At 45.5% G+C, this 16,939-nt stretch overlaps 1 protein-coding gene across 1 annotated transcript; it reads right to left on the bottom strand.

Moving 5' to 3' along the window:
* Positions 1–13,588: 13,588 nt before the first annotated feature.
* On the bottom strand, positions 13,589–14,960 carry LOC143607449 (heat shock cognate 70 kDa protein-like). The gene has a single exon (XM_077082893.1). It carries the CDS (start codon positions 14,924–14,926, stop codon positions 13,589–13,591), a length of 1,338 nt encoding a protein of 445 aa, XP_076939008.1. The 5' UTR covers positions 14,927–14,960.
* Between the last annotated feature and the right edge of the window lie 1,979 nt (positions 14,961–16,939).

Here is a 16,939-nt window from a genome sequence, read left to right as displayed (position 1 = left end):
ATATGTATTTAAGATTCTATTGTACTTGAATTAAACAATTACAAAACTTGGTTACCTTTTAGTGAATTTTTTCTTCATGTAACCTCCTAAGTCCTAATTCAATTTAATTGGAAAGAAAATATTGCTTATTACGGAGTAGTAAACAAGAATACAATATTCATATATGTTTCATTTACATGGGACGACTTTAGGTGCTCTTCACCACGGGCAAGACACCCACAAAGATTCACGCATGTTCGTTAAGTTTGATCACTACTAGAAATATGTTGGTGTTAGTTATAACTTATAAATGACACGTACAGGCGATTGTTGGTATCATTATGATCGATATTCTGTTTCAAATTTGGTTTCGAGCTAGAACAGATGGAAACAAGAAAACACTGTCTATATTCTCCCACATATGCAACCGATGAATTAAAGTCCATATATGACTCATGACACTTACTACAGGATCGACGGCCTTGATGAACTTAAAATAAAATTTCTAATCAAAACTGTTGTAAAATCACCTTATGTGTTTTGCATGTTTGGCTTACGACTTAATATCATGCATTTATGACATAAGGGTGCAATTATTGTATGCTAATGCCTTAACGTACGATAGGTACGCGAGACGCTTAAAGGCAAAAACCTAATATGCTCAACCAAAAACCTAAACGCTAAAAAACGGTTTTCGTGAAAAAAAGTGAAAAATTGATCGATTAACCATCCAAAACTGTTTTTTCGGTGAACCAATGATTAATTGGATATGTATTGACGATTCCGAGATGTATGGATGTGATTCATGGATCGATTTCATGAAAAAATGGATTCACGTATCTCTATTGTACGTTAAGACATTATTGTATCGGATCTTTTCTCTATGACATAAATCCTTGTGAGCAACCTAAATTATCAATAACAGCTAATGAATGACCACTAGCCATGGTTGAGTCAGAGAGAGCAACTGAACCATCAAACTGAATTACAAAAGAAAATAAAAAAACATTAAATATCATTAGGTTTTAACTGATAGGAAAACCTTGCAATAGAAACACCTTAATATCTTTTCATTGCTTCATCCTTTTCACCATCTTCTTGATCTCATCTTTAGACGAATCTCCACTCCTAGTGAAGAAACGTGGATCTACTCACTGGTAGCAGATCAACTTTCCTCGGGTGTGATTATACTATTTCACCGATGGTTCTTCTGGATCAGTGTTCTTCCACCTACAAAATGAACAGCGCCGTTACTTACCCCTCAGAAAGGGACAGAGGGGTCCTCTTTGGGGTAACCCTCCGGCGTGAGAATAAGTATGTGTAGGAGAAGATAATAATGTGAGAGTGAGGGAATTGGGAGAGTATTGCTTAATAGCTGAATACTGTATGTTACTCTGTATGATTGTGTGATTGAATATGCTTCAATGTGAATCAATGTGTCTGTAACTGTCAATGATTGAGTATGAATGTGTCCATCAAAGTGGAGTTGATGCTGTATTTATAGTGCTAGGGTTTCCACTGATTAGGCTCAACCTCGTTGGCCTCCTCCAATCGCACTGCGCCACGTGTCCTCTGGGACACCTGGCGCTTTCTCGTTGGTTGTAATCACGTGGTAGCACATGTGTCATGCTGAGTTGTCGACCTTTCATTTGGCAGCTGTCAACATCAGCATATTCTTATTCCTTAAAAAGATGCCTTCTGGAAGGTTGTCTGACGTGCACAATCAAGGTTGCCCTAATCCTAATTTGGATAAGGACGAGGTCGATTATGTGCATGTGTGATATGCGCCCATCCTGAGGATGCGCGAGGTCTTCTCTTTATTCTCACGCGCAGATATTTCATGCGCAGATGTGATATGCACGAGCATGTGATATGCGCCGCGCGCTGGTGCGCCGCGCGCATATGTGATGCGCGAGCATATGTGTGCCTGGGCAGATGTGATATGCACGAGCATGTGATATGCGCCGCGCGCATATGTGATGCGCGAGCATATGTGTGCCTGGGCATATGATGCCTGAGCATGTTTTGTATGCGCCATGCGCATAGGTTTTGGCTTTGTGCCTTCATAATGTGTTTATCTTGTGGGTTGACCCGCCTTGCTCGGTGTTGAGGCGGGTACATACCTCTTCAAGCCCCCCCCAGTCTAATGTGTGTCTTATCTCGCGCGAGCGCGGTAAGATAGATATTAGACTTACTGATTTGGTCTTTTAAAGGGGTTTTGTCGTTTTCTTGGTTGTTTTCATGGTTGCGCGAAGTTCTATCCATTTGGTTGAAACGAAGGGTCCAAACACGTGGTTGGTTGGTGGTGTCGTGCGCCGTAAACGTGTCAGACGTTTCGTGTGCTCGAGGTGCTACAGTTGCCTTTCATGTCCCCTTGCACAGCTGTCTGGAACACGTGTCGCGCTCTCATTGGTTTGCACCTGCGAGTGGGGGCGCGTCTCTGCTCCGTGGCAGGTCCGTTACGTTTTTATGTCCCCTCAACAGTGTTTGGGACACGTGCCGCGCCCTCGTTGGCTTACACCTGCGAGTGGGGGCGCGTGAAATCCCATCAGTTACCACTTTTCTCTCTCCTGGGCCTATAAAAGCAGGTCCTTAGGAAATTTTTTATCTTCATCTTCATTGTTACTAATTTTCAAATTTCTGTCTTTCATATTCTGAATTGAGTGTTTTCATCGTTTCGAAACTTCGATTATCTGCTGCTGCAGTTGTATGTCTGATAGTTCAGACTCGTCTAGCCCCTCAATCACCTCTATTGCCTCTCGAAGACGCCGTGTGAAATCTGTGGTAATGTCGACACTGAAGCAAAAGGGGAAGGGGAAGAGGGTTGTTGAGACCACATCGGAGGAAGTAGGGAGGACCAAGGCCACCAAAAGGTGGAATGAAATCCCCTGCAAATTGAGGCAGGTCGATCTCGACAGCCTCATCGCCTCTCAGGGTTTTCCCACCCTGTTTGGCTGCATGTTGCCTGGGGCCGGGCAAACGGCGGCGGACCCGCCTGCCGGCTATATTTCATTGTACACCCATTTTTTCACCCACTGCAACCTTCGTCTTCCGATGACAAGGTTTGTAGGCGCGGTGTTACGTTTTTTCGGGATTCATATATCCCAAGTCCATCCGTTTGGACTTGTGCGCATGACTCATTTCGAGTTCATGTGCAAATCACAGCGCGAGGAGCCCACCCCTCGTCGCTTTCAATTTTTTTACAAGCCCAAGATCCAAGATTCTTGGATCTCCTTTATTCCTCGCAGTCAGAAGGTTAAGTGCTCCACTGTTTCATTCAAGAGCCTTCATGACTGGTCTGAGAGGTTCTTTTACATTAGGGCTGGTGTAATCCCCATCCGCATGACGATGCGCGCGATCGATTCTGCGCCCGCGGATGCGGATGTTATTAAGAACCCAACCGGCGCTTGGGTTAAGAAACTGACCACCGAACCATCCCCCGCCAAGAAAATTCGCGAGGAGGCGCTGGTTGGGGTCGGCATGAGTAAGCTGTGGACCGACAGCGCACTTGTGCCCGTTATCCAAGTCGACGGGTTGTGTAAGTTTATTTCATTGCTTTATTTCTTTTTCTGCGCGAACATAATTCTTTTTCTGATATCAGTTGACTTGTTTTTGCGCAGTCACCAAGGATTATATCCACGCCGCTTATGATGATCAAGTGGAGGGTGGCTCCGTCGCGCTTGGCGCTGGGGAGGTTGGTTTCCCAGATCGCTTCGATGACATGTTCATCCCAGTGGATCTGGAATTTGACTTTGATGGCGACGCGCCTGGTAAGCCTTCACACTTATGTTTATTCCTTGAGAATACCAAATTTTGCTAACACTTGTGTTACATGTATTGTAGATGCGCTGGAGAACTACGAGCTGGAGCTCGCGGAGGAGGAGGAGGAGGTGGAAGAGGAGGCGCCCCTACTAAAGCGCAAAGCTAAGGGGAAATCAGGCGCAGGGGGCAGTAAGAGACAAAAGAAAGATGACACCCCTGTCGCTCATCCCCATGCTCAAACGAAGGGACCTAAGGAAACCCAGGTGTTTACCACCATGGGTTCTTTAGCTTCCCTGCCTGTGAAAGTGGGCAGACCTCCTGTCCACTTGAGGTATGGTGGCGTCACCTCCTCCGTTCGCGCGGCTGAAGAGAGAAGCAGTGCCGCGCCTGCGACAGGTATACGTTGCTTATCTTCATCTGATTGAATTATTATTAAACCTTTGCTCCTTTGAATGTTTGCAGGACCGGCGACGGTTGCAGATCAGCCGCAGGCGCCACAAGGTGCTGAGGCTGCGCCGGGGTCTGCTTCGAAGTCCCCCGTTCTACCCTCTGAGAAGGGTAGAATGAACTTTATGGCGATGTTCGCCGCGCGAACAGAATTGCGCCAAGGTATGTTTTGCACATTTGTCTTCTGAATTTTTTCATTTGGATTTAGTCGTAAACCAATTTTCCTTGTTGGTTTGTTCATAGGAGTTGTAGCTGGCGTACAAGTTGCTGGCGACACTCCTGGCGCCGTTGCCGGCGCCGCTGGTTCTGGTCCTGCTCCTGCTAGTGCTGAGTCTCCCCTTATTGGGATTACAAAGGAGCAGGAAGCCGTATTGCGCGCCGAACTGGCGGCGTCGAGACCTCCCTCGCCTCCTCCTACGCGCAGCCCTCTCCGCGAGGCTGGTTTGGAGCCCTCCAGGTCGCAGGAGAAGAGGCCTATTGAAGAAGATGAGGAGGATGAGGGGGCTCAAGCTGAGGACTCCTTGGGAGACCGCGCCAGCCCTGCGATGCCACATGACTTCGCAGCACAGACTTCAGGTGGGGCTAGCGCTGACTTTTCTGCTTCATCCCCGCAGGTATGTTTTAATTTGCTGCTCCGCTGCGCGTACCTCCATATAAGTATGTTTTATGACTTAGAACATTTCTTGTGTTTTGTAGGAAGGTGACCACGTTTATCGCCCGAGATGGAATATTAATGAAGACAGTTCCTTCCAATCCATGGGCGTATGCGAGGACTTCTGGGCTCATGCCGTGCCTCCTACTGAAAGGAGGTATCAGGAGGAGCGCACCCGCGCTGACTTGCTCAACGATCACATTTTCGCTGGGTCAGCTTTCTTTGCTGCCTCCCAAGAGCTTCATCGCGATTATATTAAAGTACGCGATGCTCTTGTGGCAGCCCAGCAAGAGGCTAAGGTGGCTGCCTGGAACCTTTCTGATGCTCGCGCACGAGCTGAGAAACTCCAGGCGGAGCTCAGCGAAAATAGAGCAAGGGCCAACACCGCCTTTATAAAGCGCGGGCATGAGCTCCAGGCTGCGCGGGAGAAGCAGCAGGTGGCGGAGGCCGAAGTTGCCAAGTACGCGCGGAGAGTGCGTGTCTTGGAACAGCAGGCTGAGGCGCGTGACCAAGCTATCGTCCAGAGTATCACTGAGAAATCATCACTGGAGAGTGAGGTCGCGCGCCTGAAGAAGGAGTTGGCGGCCGCGCAGGCCGATAGAGATGAGGCCTTGGCGACGGCAGCGTCCAGCCAGGAAGCACTTGATGCTGCGCAGGCGGAGAAAGAAAAAATATTGGCGGCGGCAGCGTCTGATAAAGAGGAACTAAAAAAGACCAAGGAAACTGTTGAGTTATTAAACTCACAGGTTCCTGCCCTCGAGACGTCTGTTGCTGGCCTCGCGCAGGATCGCCAATGGCTGGTGTCACAGGGCGTGACTCGTTGCGCTTTGGCGATGAAATATTCCGCCGAGTTTCAGGCCCTTGTGATGGACTGCAATGCTGCCGCTCGCTTGGTGGGTCGAGCTGAAGGGTTTACGGATGGGTACGAATATGGTATGTTGAAGAAGAATCCATCCGAGTACCCTTACAAGAGCGACGCGGCCTGCGCGGACATGGCCGCTGTGGGGGAGAAGTATATGAGTACTCCCATCCCCATCCTTGTTCAGGTACCTTGACCTTAATGAGTTTTTCTTGATTAATTTTCCAAGTGTTTTGTACTCAATACTTTTCTATTGATTTGCAGATTGCTGCGCTTGCTGACCAGCCCGACCTCGGCGCGCTAAAGAAGTTGCTCGATGAATGCGAGAGGGCTGGTGGCGATGATGGTGGCGCGGGGGATGTTGCCCCTGCCAGCGGCTCTGGCGCGGCGAAAGAATCTGCTCCTGACACCGTCGTGATAGAAGACTCCATTGAGGAGGAAGAACTTGACTATGGTCAGTTCGGAGATGAGGAGCGGGCCGCGCCGGATGCTGAGGGAGATGATGAGGGTGATGAAGTGGCTGACGTCGACGTGGAGACCTGAGAAGCCCTTCATCTTTCTAATTTTATTTTTATTTTTTATACTTGTAATTTGTAACCCATCATACTTGTAAATTTCAATGCTATGAAATGAAACTTGTTTTCCCTTTTTCACATCTTGCGCCTTTCCATTCATCTCTTCATGTTTGCTTGTATAGATATAAGATATGCTTGCACGTTAAAATAAGAACAAGGTTGTAAGGAAATTATTCACTTAACCATAGTCCTATTTTGTAAGTGGTTTCGCAGTATCTTGTTTATGCTGACATGCTCGATATCTTTTCTCAATTCCTTTTTTGCGCGTCGAGGTCGCGCGGTTTTAATATGGAAGTATGAGTTTTAGCCATTACATGTCAGCATGTGTTACTCAGATATCCACTATGATTCCGCGCGCGACCTCGACCTGAGACCTTAACAACTATGATATGGCATGTACTTTGCCTTAGTTGTGTTTAAGGATTTTTATGATCAGGCTGCGCGGGATGTAAGATGGATGTTTGTGAGTGTTTTGAGCTAAGGCTCTTTGTTTTGGGCTAAGGCCCTGACGTTTTTAGAGTTAAGACTCATTAACGTGTTTGAGCTAAGGCTCGTAGGTTTGGGCTAAGGCCCTGACGTTTTAGAGTTAAGACTCGTTAACGCGTTTGAGCTAAGGCTCGCGCATGTATGTTTTACTTCGTTTTATTTCGTTTTGAAGTCAATATAGTGTTGTCATATTGCTCCAAATTAATAAAGGAAGTGTGAAACATGTATGCAAAGGTAATAGAACAAATATTGAAAGATAGCGCGAATCATCATTCATGATGGCTTAAAAGCCTTGATTACATATTTGAACTTTTACATGAAGCATTTTCTAAGTTGTGCCGCGTTCCACGCGCGCGGTATCTTTTTTCCCTTCAAATCTTTTAAAGTGTACGCGCCTTTCCCCAAATCTTCTGAAATTTGATAAGGTCCCTCCCAATTGGGGGACATTTTTCCTGGGGGTATTGCGCGGCTAGCTTCATTGTTTCGAAGGACAAAATCATTTTTCTTGAAGTGGCACTCTTTAACGCGCTGATTATAATATTTTTCCAGCTTTTTCTTGTATCTGGCTTCATTGATGATAGCCGCTTCTCTGCGCCCTTCAAGCAAGTTAAGGTCCAATCTTCTTTCGCGCTCGTTATCAGTCTTGCTCATCATGAGTACCCTATGGGATGGGCATCCAATTTCTGCTGGGATCACAGCCTCTGTCCCATAGGTTAGGCTGAACGGGGATTCGCCATTGCTAGTTTTGCTTAATGTCCTGTGCGCCCACAGGACATTAGGTAACTCTTCGACCCAAGAATGGGATTCTCCCTCCAACATTTTCTTCAGCCCATTTAACAAACTTTGATTCGCGCGCTCCACTTGGCCATTCCCCTGAGGGTGGTAGACCGAAGTGAAGATTTGGTTGATGTGCAATTCTTTGAGCCAGCTGGATATCTTCCTGTCAGTGAATTGTTTGCCATTGTCGCTCACAATTTCCATAGGAAGGCCAAAACGGCAAATGATGTGGCTCCAGATAAATTGCTTCATCGCCTCAGCTGTGATTTTTGCTAGTGGCTTGGCCTCAACCCATTTTGTGAAATAGTCTATCGCCACTACCAAAAATTTCACTCGCCCTTGCGCTTGCGGCAGGGGCCCCACAATATCAATGGCCCATTTGTGGAAAGGCCATGCAGAGGTCACCGGAATCAAGTTGTTCTTTGGCCGCATGGTGTTTGGCGCGTAGCTCTGACATGCCTTGCAATTTTGTATTTCTTTTAGCGCATCCAAGTACATGCCTGGCCAATAGTAGCCCGAGCTCATTGCCTTGGCAACCACCATGCGCGGGCCAGCGTGTATGCCGCAGATTCCTTCGTGAATCTCCCTAATCACATAGCTTGCTTCTTCAGCATCCAGGCATTTCATGAGCGGTCCAAGATAAGAGCGTCGATATAATGTACCATCAAGTAGTTCATAGTTCTGCGCCTTGTGTCTTATCTTTCTCACCTGTGCGCGATCGTCCGGTAACGTCCCCTCCTTCAGGAATTCCATTATTGGAGTTATCCAGGATGAAGGGGTTGTATGAATTACAAGGACCGATTGCGTTTGCACTGACGGGTTGCTCTTCACTTCCACCCTGACATCTTTGCCAAAGTGATCAAAATTAGTTGATGCCATCTTACTCAACGCGTCAGCGGACTTGTTTTCGCTGCGCGAGATGTGTATGATTTTGAAGAAGTCAAACTGCTCAACGAGCTTTTTTGCCTGCTCTAGATATAGAGGCACGGTGTTCTCCTTGGCATCATAAAGGCCATTGACCTGTGCAGCTACCAAGTAAGAATCAACATGTGCCTCTAGCCTTTTAACTCCAAACTTGCGCGCAATGCGCAGACCAGCCAGCAGGGCTTCATACTCAGCCTCATTGTTGGTACTCTTGAAGTCCAACCTAATAGCATAAGTATATTCATGATTATCAGGGTCCACCAGTTTGAGGCCTGCGCCGGACCCTTCGCTGTTGGAGGCTCCATCAGTGAATAGCCTCCAAACATCTTCTTCATCAATTGCTCGCGGAGGGTCTACCTCGCGCTGAGCTTCTTCAATCTTTCCCTCTGGGATTTCCGTGATGAAATCCGCCAAAACTTGACCCTTTATTGCTGGACGGGGCTTATAAGTGATCGTGTGTTCACCCAATTCCAGCGCCCACTTTGTCAGCCTTCCGGAGAGCGCGGGGCGTCGCAAGACTTGCTGGATGTTGTAACCTGTCAGAACTTCAATCGGATGACCATTGAAGTATCTGTGAAGCTTGCGCGACGCGTGTGTTAGTGACAAAACTAACTTTTCCATGATGGAATAGCGCGTCTCAGGGTCTGTCAGCACCCGACTCACATAGTATATTGGCGTTTGGATCCCCTTGCGATCCACCAATAATACTGCGCCGATGGCGCGGTCTCCAGCTGACAAGTACAATGTAAGGGTTTCGCCAGGGAGTGGAGCTGTGAGCGCGGGCAGCTTTATGAGACATTCTTTTATCTCACTGAAAGCTTGCTCAGCCTCAGGCGTCCACTTGAATTGGCTCTTCTTCAAGCAATTCCTCAAAGTGTTAACGAATGGAGTAGATTTGCTGGCGTGGTTCGCTAGGAACCTGTTGATTGACACCAATCTACCATTCAGCTTCTGAACCTCTTTCATGGTGGATGGTGAAGGCATGTCAAGGATGGCTTCCACCTTTTCAGGGTTCACCTTGAAACCATCCTTAGTGACCATTACACCAAGAAATTTCCCCTCTTCCGCGCCGAAAGTACATTTGCTCGGGTTGAGCTTCATGTTAACTTCCGTTAGGCGCTGAAGAGTTTCCTCGATGTCTTTGAGCATTTGTCTCTCCTCCCTGCTCTTGATCACCAAATCATCAACGTAGACTTCTAGATTTCTTCCGATTTGTTCACTGAAAACCGAATCCATAAGTCTCTGATAGGTTGCGCCCGCATTCTTTAAACCAAAGGGCATTTTTGTGTAACAAAAAACACCCTTGTCGGTTCTGAAGGCAGTCTTGTCTTCGTCCTGTGGTGCCATTTGAATCTGGTGATAGCCTTTGTAGGCATCCAGGAAACATTTGAGCTTGAATGGCGCCACGGAGTCCACCTTTGCGTCGATGTTTGGGAGGGGGTAACAGTCTTTCGGACATGCTTTGTTGAGGTCCTTGAAGTCAATACACATCCTCCATGACCCGTTGCTTTTCTTTACCATCACAGGATTGGCTACCCACGTCTGGTATCGGATCGGGCGGATGATGTTTGCGCGCAACAGGTCCTCCACTTGCTCATTCATGGCCTTCGCCTTTTCATCCCCCATGATTCTCTTTTTCTGAGCAATTGGCTCCACCGACTTGAACGTGTTAAGAGAATGTTGCGCCAAGTCTCGCGGGACCCCCGTCATATCGGAGTGTTGCCACGCGAAAACCGACGTGTATTTTGTGAGCAATTTTTTCATTCTCAGTCTCGTTTCGTCTGAAATGGTAGCGCCAATTGTGACCGTTTGCTCTGGGAATTTTGGGTTTAAAATCCACTTCTCTGGGGCATTGTCCGCCATTGGAAGTTTCATTCTCCCTTCCCGCGGCGTACTTGTCACTGCGCACAAATGATCGCGGTAAACAAATGTTACGCCTGTTGGTGTAGGGAACCCCAATGCGCCGTGCGCTGGCGACGGTACAGCATTAAATTGGGCAATCGTTCCCCTACCCAGGATCATATTGTGGCATGACGTGGTGGGCAAGACCAAGAAGTTGACAACTTCGGCTCGCTTGTGCTCATCATCCCCCATAGTTAGTTCAAACTGAATCTGGCCTAGGGGATGGATGATTTCATTTGAGACACCACAGATTGGTGCGTTCACAATTTCGAGCCGCGCTTGGTCTGCCGGGTCTAACTTTCTGAAACATTGCTCATACATAATGTCAGATTCGCTTCCGGTGTCCACCAGGACCTTTGACACTTCGTAATGAGCAATGTGTGTGGTGATGACGAGAGGACTGCTTATTGAAGGGCCTCCCCTGATTCTTGGGAAGATGACTTGCTGCTCGCGCCAATCTCCGTGGATTTGCGCGCTTCTCTTTTTTGACGTCTGCCCTTGTCGTCCCCCCTCAGCCACACAGATTCTTTTGTATTTCTTGCTGGCAGAGGCTCCTTCCGGTTGCTCATCTTCTATTCTTTGGTTTTTCACCAAGTGAGCCAGCCTGACTGATTTTACATCCTTCTCGATCGCATCCTTTAAATGATGGCATGCGTCGGTGTTGTGGCCCGGGGACCTGTGAAATTCACAATATTTGCCACTGTTTTGCGGTCCCTTGTAGTGTAGTTGCTTGGGGGGCTTGAATTGAACATTCTCAGTACTTAACACCTGTGAAGGTGTTTTAGTGAGTGGAGTCCATATTCTTGGCAGAGGTCTGCTAGGATCTCTGCCGCCCTCCCTCTTGTCACCATCCCCGCGATTACGAACATCTTTTTGGGGCTGGGGTGAGCTTGGTTGCGCTTGCTTTTCTGCTGAAGAAAAACTTGTTGGCTGCAACCTGGACCATACAGAGTTCTGTTTGGCCCTCTTCTCTTTGCTGCGCGGTGATTCAGCCTGATGCGCTCTTTCTCTTGCCCTATCTTGGGCAATCTGTTTTTCATTTCTCGCGAAAACTCGCGAGGCTTCCATTAGTTTTGCCCAAGTGGTGGGCATACCATCTTTGCTTACGAGAGCTCGGCGGAGTTGATCACTGCGCGCGCCTTGTATAAAGGCCACGCGCAGGAGCTGCTCAGTTATACCCCCGATTGCCAGGGACTCTTGATTGAAACGAGTGATGTAATCTTCAATCGTTTCATCATTCCTGCGTACGCAGTGCATGATGTCATCAGGATCGCGCGTGTGCCTGCGCTGCTGTACGAAGTGGGCTTGGAACTTTTCTAATAGTTCCTCGAACCCATCAATTTGCCCAGTCGGCAAGCTCTCGAACCATACCCGCGCTGCGCCTGTGAGGCAGCGAGCAAACATATGACACCATGTTGGCATCGTCCAGCTCTCTAGGTTTCCCGTGTTATAGAAACCTTGCAAAAAGTCATCTGGATCTGTTGTGCCATCATATTTGCCCAGACCACTTGGCATCTTGGTCTTGTGCTGGATGGGAGCCTGCGCGATGCGCGCAGTAAACTTTGAGTGTTTTACCAGGATGGCTGGTCTGTAGGGTGTGGTTACGTCCACTTGCCCTCTGACCGGTGGGCTGTACGGCATGTGCAGATCCAGATCTGCTCTGGCTCCAGGCGCCATGTTCACAGGCGCGCGGAGCTGTGAGCCTCCTGCATGAGTATCCCGTGTCTTCCTCATGCTATGCACTTCTTCATCACTGAACTCAGTGTGTGCAGTGTGAACAGAATGTCCTTCTTCCGGCGCGCGCGGCCTTTTTGTAGTCTGCTTATCAAACGCTTGCCTTTGTGTTTGGTCGGCTAGCTTTTTCTGTTTGACCATTTCATTGTACTTTTCCAGTAGACGCCGCTGCTCGTTTATGAGCCATTCATTCGGATCATTTGCTTCTTCTTCTGGACCCATTGGTCCTTTCAGTTTCGCGCCGGCCATATTTTGTAACGCGAGATCGTCTGGAGGAGTTTCAGTCTGGCCGTGAGGGGTTGTGACGAAGGGACGGTTGCTGGTGGTACGCGTAGAATCACGCGGAACCCTCAGAACCTGCTGTCCGTCGTTAACACCCTCACGTTCAATATCCTCCAGAGCTTGATCAACGTTACGAATACCAGAAACCATGGTGATTGATTTTTTTGTAGATCTGATTAGATCTGATTGCCGATGTAACAGCGGATGGCGCCAATGAAGAAACGTGGATCTACTCACTGGTAGCAGATCAACTTTCCTCGGGTGTGATTATACTATTTCACCGATGGTTCTTCTGGATCAGTGTTCTTCCACCTACAAAATGAACAGCGCCGTTACTTACCCCTCAGAAAGGGACAGAGGGGTCCTCTTTGGGGTAACCCTCCGGCGTGAGAATAAGTATGTGTAGGAGAAGATAATAATGTGAGAGTGAGGGAATTGGGAGAGTATTGCTTAATAGCTGAATACTGTATGTTACTCTGTATGATTGTGTGATTGAATATGCTTCAATGTGAATCAATGTGTCTGTAACTGTCAATGATTGAGTATGAATGTGTCCATCAAAGTGGAGTTGATGCTGTATTTATAGTGCTAGGGTTTCCACTGATTAGGCTCAACCTCGTTGGCCTCCTCCAATCGCACTGCGCCACGTGTCCTCTGGGACACCTGGCGCTTTCTCGTTGGTTGTAATCACGTGGTAGCACATGTGTCATGCTGAGTTGTCGACCTTTCATTTGGCAGCTGTCAACATCAGCATATTCTTATTCCTTAAAAAGATGCCTTCTGGAAGGTTGTCTGACGTGCACAATCAAGGTTGCCCTAATCCTGATTTGGATAAGGACGAGGTCGATTATGTGCATGTGTGATATGCGCCCATCCTGAGGATGCGCGAGGTCTTCTCTTTATTCTCACGCGCAGATATTTCATGCGCAGATGTGATATGCACGAGCATGTGATATGCGCCGCGCGCTGGTGCGCCGCGCGCATATGTGATGCGCGAGCATATGTGTGCCTGGGCAGATGTGATATGCACGAGCATGTGATATGCGCCGCGCGCATATGTGATGCGCGAGCATATGTGTGCCTGGGCATATGATGCCTGAGCATGTTTTGTATGCGCCATGCGCATAGGTTTTGGCTTTGTGCCTTCATAATGTGTTTATCTTGTGGGTTGACCCGCCTTGCTTGGTGTTGAGGCGGGTACATACCTCTTCACCTAGCTATCGTGATACTTCGTTTATTACCAGTGGATATCACCTCAGCCGAAACATTAAGAATACCATTACTATCCATGTTAAACCGAACCTTAACCTTTTCTACGCCTTTCGGAGCTGCTGGGACGCCATGAAGAATAAACTTGGCAAGAAATATATTTTCTTTGACATATTTTCCCTCACCCTGATATACAATAATGTTCACCGATACTTGGTTGTCAAAGAGAGTGGTATAAACCTGCTCCTTGATGGTAGGTATGGGCGTGTTCCTCGGTATCACAACACTCATTTCGTGTTCTAATTTAACACTGATGCCAAGAGAAAGAGGGGTCACATCTAATAGTACTAAATCCCGCACAATTTTGTTCCCATGTCCGCTTAAGTTTGCAGCCAACACCGCAGCACCATAAGCCACAGCTTCATCTGCATGAATGCTCTTGCAAAGTGGCTTCCCATCAAAAAACTCCGTCAGCATTTGTTGCACCTTAGGAATCCTCGTCGACCCACCAACAACCACCACTTCATGAACATCGCGCTTATGCATATTTCCGTCTCTCAAACAATTCTCCACATGCTTAATGCACATGTTGAAGAAACCGGCATTTATCTCTTCGAATTTTGCCCTACTAAATTTCATCGTTAAATCAGTTCCCTCGCACAAGCAATCAATTTCAATCGGTGTTTGTGGTGTCGACGACAAATCCCTCTTTGCTTTCTCACAAGCAATTTTCAACCTCATTTTTGCCGTTGCATTCTCACTCGCGTCAATCTTTTCTTTCTTTTTAAATACCTCAACACAATGATTCACCATTAACTGGTCAAAATTTTCTCCACCTAAACGAGTATCACCACCCACCGCTTTAACAGTAATGGTACCGGATTTAGTGATCTCAAGAAGCGACACGTCGAATGTTCCTCCACCCAAATCAAATACCAACACATTCTTCTCATTAGGACTATCAATATCAATATCAATATCAATATCAGCACTCTTATCTAGACAGTAGGCGATTGCTGCTGATGTTGGCTCATTAATCAAGCGCAAAACATTAAGGCCTGCCAACACACCGGCATCCATGGTCGCCTGGCGTTGCTTGTCACTAAAATACGCAGGAACTGTTATGACCGCGTCCGTAACAGTTGTTCCAAGGAACGCTTCGGCAGCCTCTTTCAAGTTTCTTAGAATCATTGACGATATCTCTTCTGGCGAAAACTTCTTTTCTTCGGACTCGTGTTCAAATACAATGATTGGCTTCTCCGCTGGCCCTTCGATTACCTTAAAAGGTCTAGTTTCAATGTCTTTCTTCACTACACCATCATTGAATCTGGTTCCCATTAAACGTTTAACATCTGCACATTATTTGAATAAGAAAAAACACAAAACTTGTAAATGTAATACAAACATAAGAATGTAAATAACAGGGCCGTCTCCGAGAATTTAAATACCTCAGCCGAGCCTAAATAAAAAAAAATTACTGGTATTCGCTAATGTAAACTTTTATCGACCGATGTATTATAAGTAGAAACCATTCTGAGCATGTAATTATCTCATAAACCATTGCAAATAACCTTATTTTTAACACTAAAAAACATATATATGTAATATGTATAAAAAGTTTGTGCCCTTGAAACTTATGTGCCCCGGCCAGTGGTGCGACTCACACACCCACCGAGCCTCCCCTGGTAAATAAGGTTGAAAATACATTATAGAAGGAACTTACCAAAAGCAGTGTTGTTAGGGTTTTTGGTGATTTGATTTTTTGCAGCCTCACCAACAAGAAGTTGCATGCCATCCCAAGAAACACATGAAGGAGTGATTCTGTTACCTTGTTTATTAGGAATGATCTCGACACGGTTGTGCTTATCAAACCATGCAGCCACACAAGAATATGTTGTACCAAGATCAATTCCAATTGCTGTTCCTTCAACTCTCTTGTTGGCCATCTTCAAAGAAAACATATTTGATGAATATGTGGATCGAACAAATGTATATATGAAACTAAAATAATTAAGATATGAAGGTTCCTTCAAATTTCAAAAATAAGGAAAAAAGGAACAGATTTCTAATCCCTGGTTTGTTGCTATACCGAAAGGAAAGTGATTTATTTACTTCTTTTAAATCAAAATACAATTCTTTTATTTTCTTTTGAAATTTTATAAATCCTGAGGTTCGTATTTTAGCTATTATTGTTCCACCTAAGTAATTAACACAATATCTTTAGATCCAAAATAGTTCGATTACTAGAAACCTACCCGAGTTTCATTTAATGAAGGAAAATGAGAGATGAAAAAAATATGTTGTGTTTCCGAGTTTTATTTAAGGAAGGAAAAATAAGGAAAAAATAAAAAAAAGGTGTTTTCGAGTTTCATTAAAAGAAATAAAAGAAGAGGATGGGAGATAAAATGATGAGTAAAATAAGAGGATTTGTATCTTTTAAATTGTAAAGATTTGAAAGGAACGAAAATTGAAGAGAAATAGATGATGTCAAAAGAGAAGATAAAAAAAGAATACTTTTTTTTTCTTGCTTTTCTTTTCATAAATGAACTCGAAAACATCATAAGATTTGAAGTCTTATGTTCATTAACCAACTGTTATAATCGAATGGCACGTCGATAAATAAAAAAAAATATATATTATCATTTTAATTTTCAAATAATCGTGTTTTTTTATTATGAAGTTATTCTAAAAAACCTAATTTATGTTAGGGACCGAAACCATTGCAAAGTATAAGACTAGTCCCACATTGTTTGTATGGACAATTCATTTGGGGTTTAACAGTCAAATTGGTTACCTCACCAATTGGTCTATTCTTTTGGTTGAGTTATTCTATTTGACATGCAACAATTTAGAATTTAGTTCGGATTAGGACCCTGATTTAAATTTGTGAACTAACTTTTGTTATATAAGAGGAAAGAGAGAAAAATGAAAGAATTAAATTCACCAAACTACCTCTCTTGTGCAACATCTACATCAAAAGTTAACTGGGTCATCTTTTTGGACCAATAATGAAACCAAAGTTGATAATTAGAGGCGTTACATGCAAGTTTTAGACATTAAGGACTATGCATAAAATTTGACTCAAATCATATGACCATTTATGGAATTCTCTCCCAAATAAATATTTATGTGTTCTTGCTTGATTCGCATAATTAAATTTTAAGTCTATTTATGTCATGCACGTGTGCTTAAAAGACAACTTATATTTAATATAACTAGCGGGAAATCCTCATATTGCGGCGTGGATGCATCCAAGATTTGGCGGCAAAGGTTTAGCTCGTTACCCACGAAGGTGACAAAATCTTTATTGAAGAAACACTAAGTGACCCCGAGTAGATTATGGATAATCTG

Source organism: Bidens hawaiensis, unplaced genomic scaffold (assembly GCF_021521415.1).
Source record: "Bidens hawaiensis isolate Kalapana, Puna unplaced genomic scaffold, B.hawaiensis_p1.1 tig00082641_1, whole genome shotgun sequence".
Classification (NCBI taxonomy): Eukaryota; Viridiplantae; Streptophyta; class Magnoliopsida; order Asterales; family Asteraceae; genus Bidens; species Bidens hawaiensis.
Note: the sequence above shows the minus strand (reverse complement) of the source record. Positions and strands in the feature narration are given on the sequence as shown.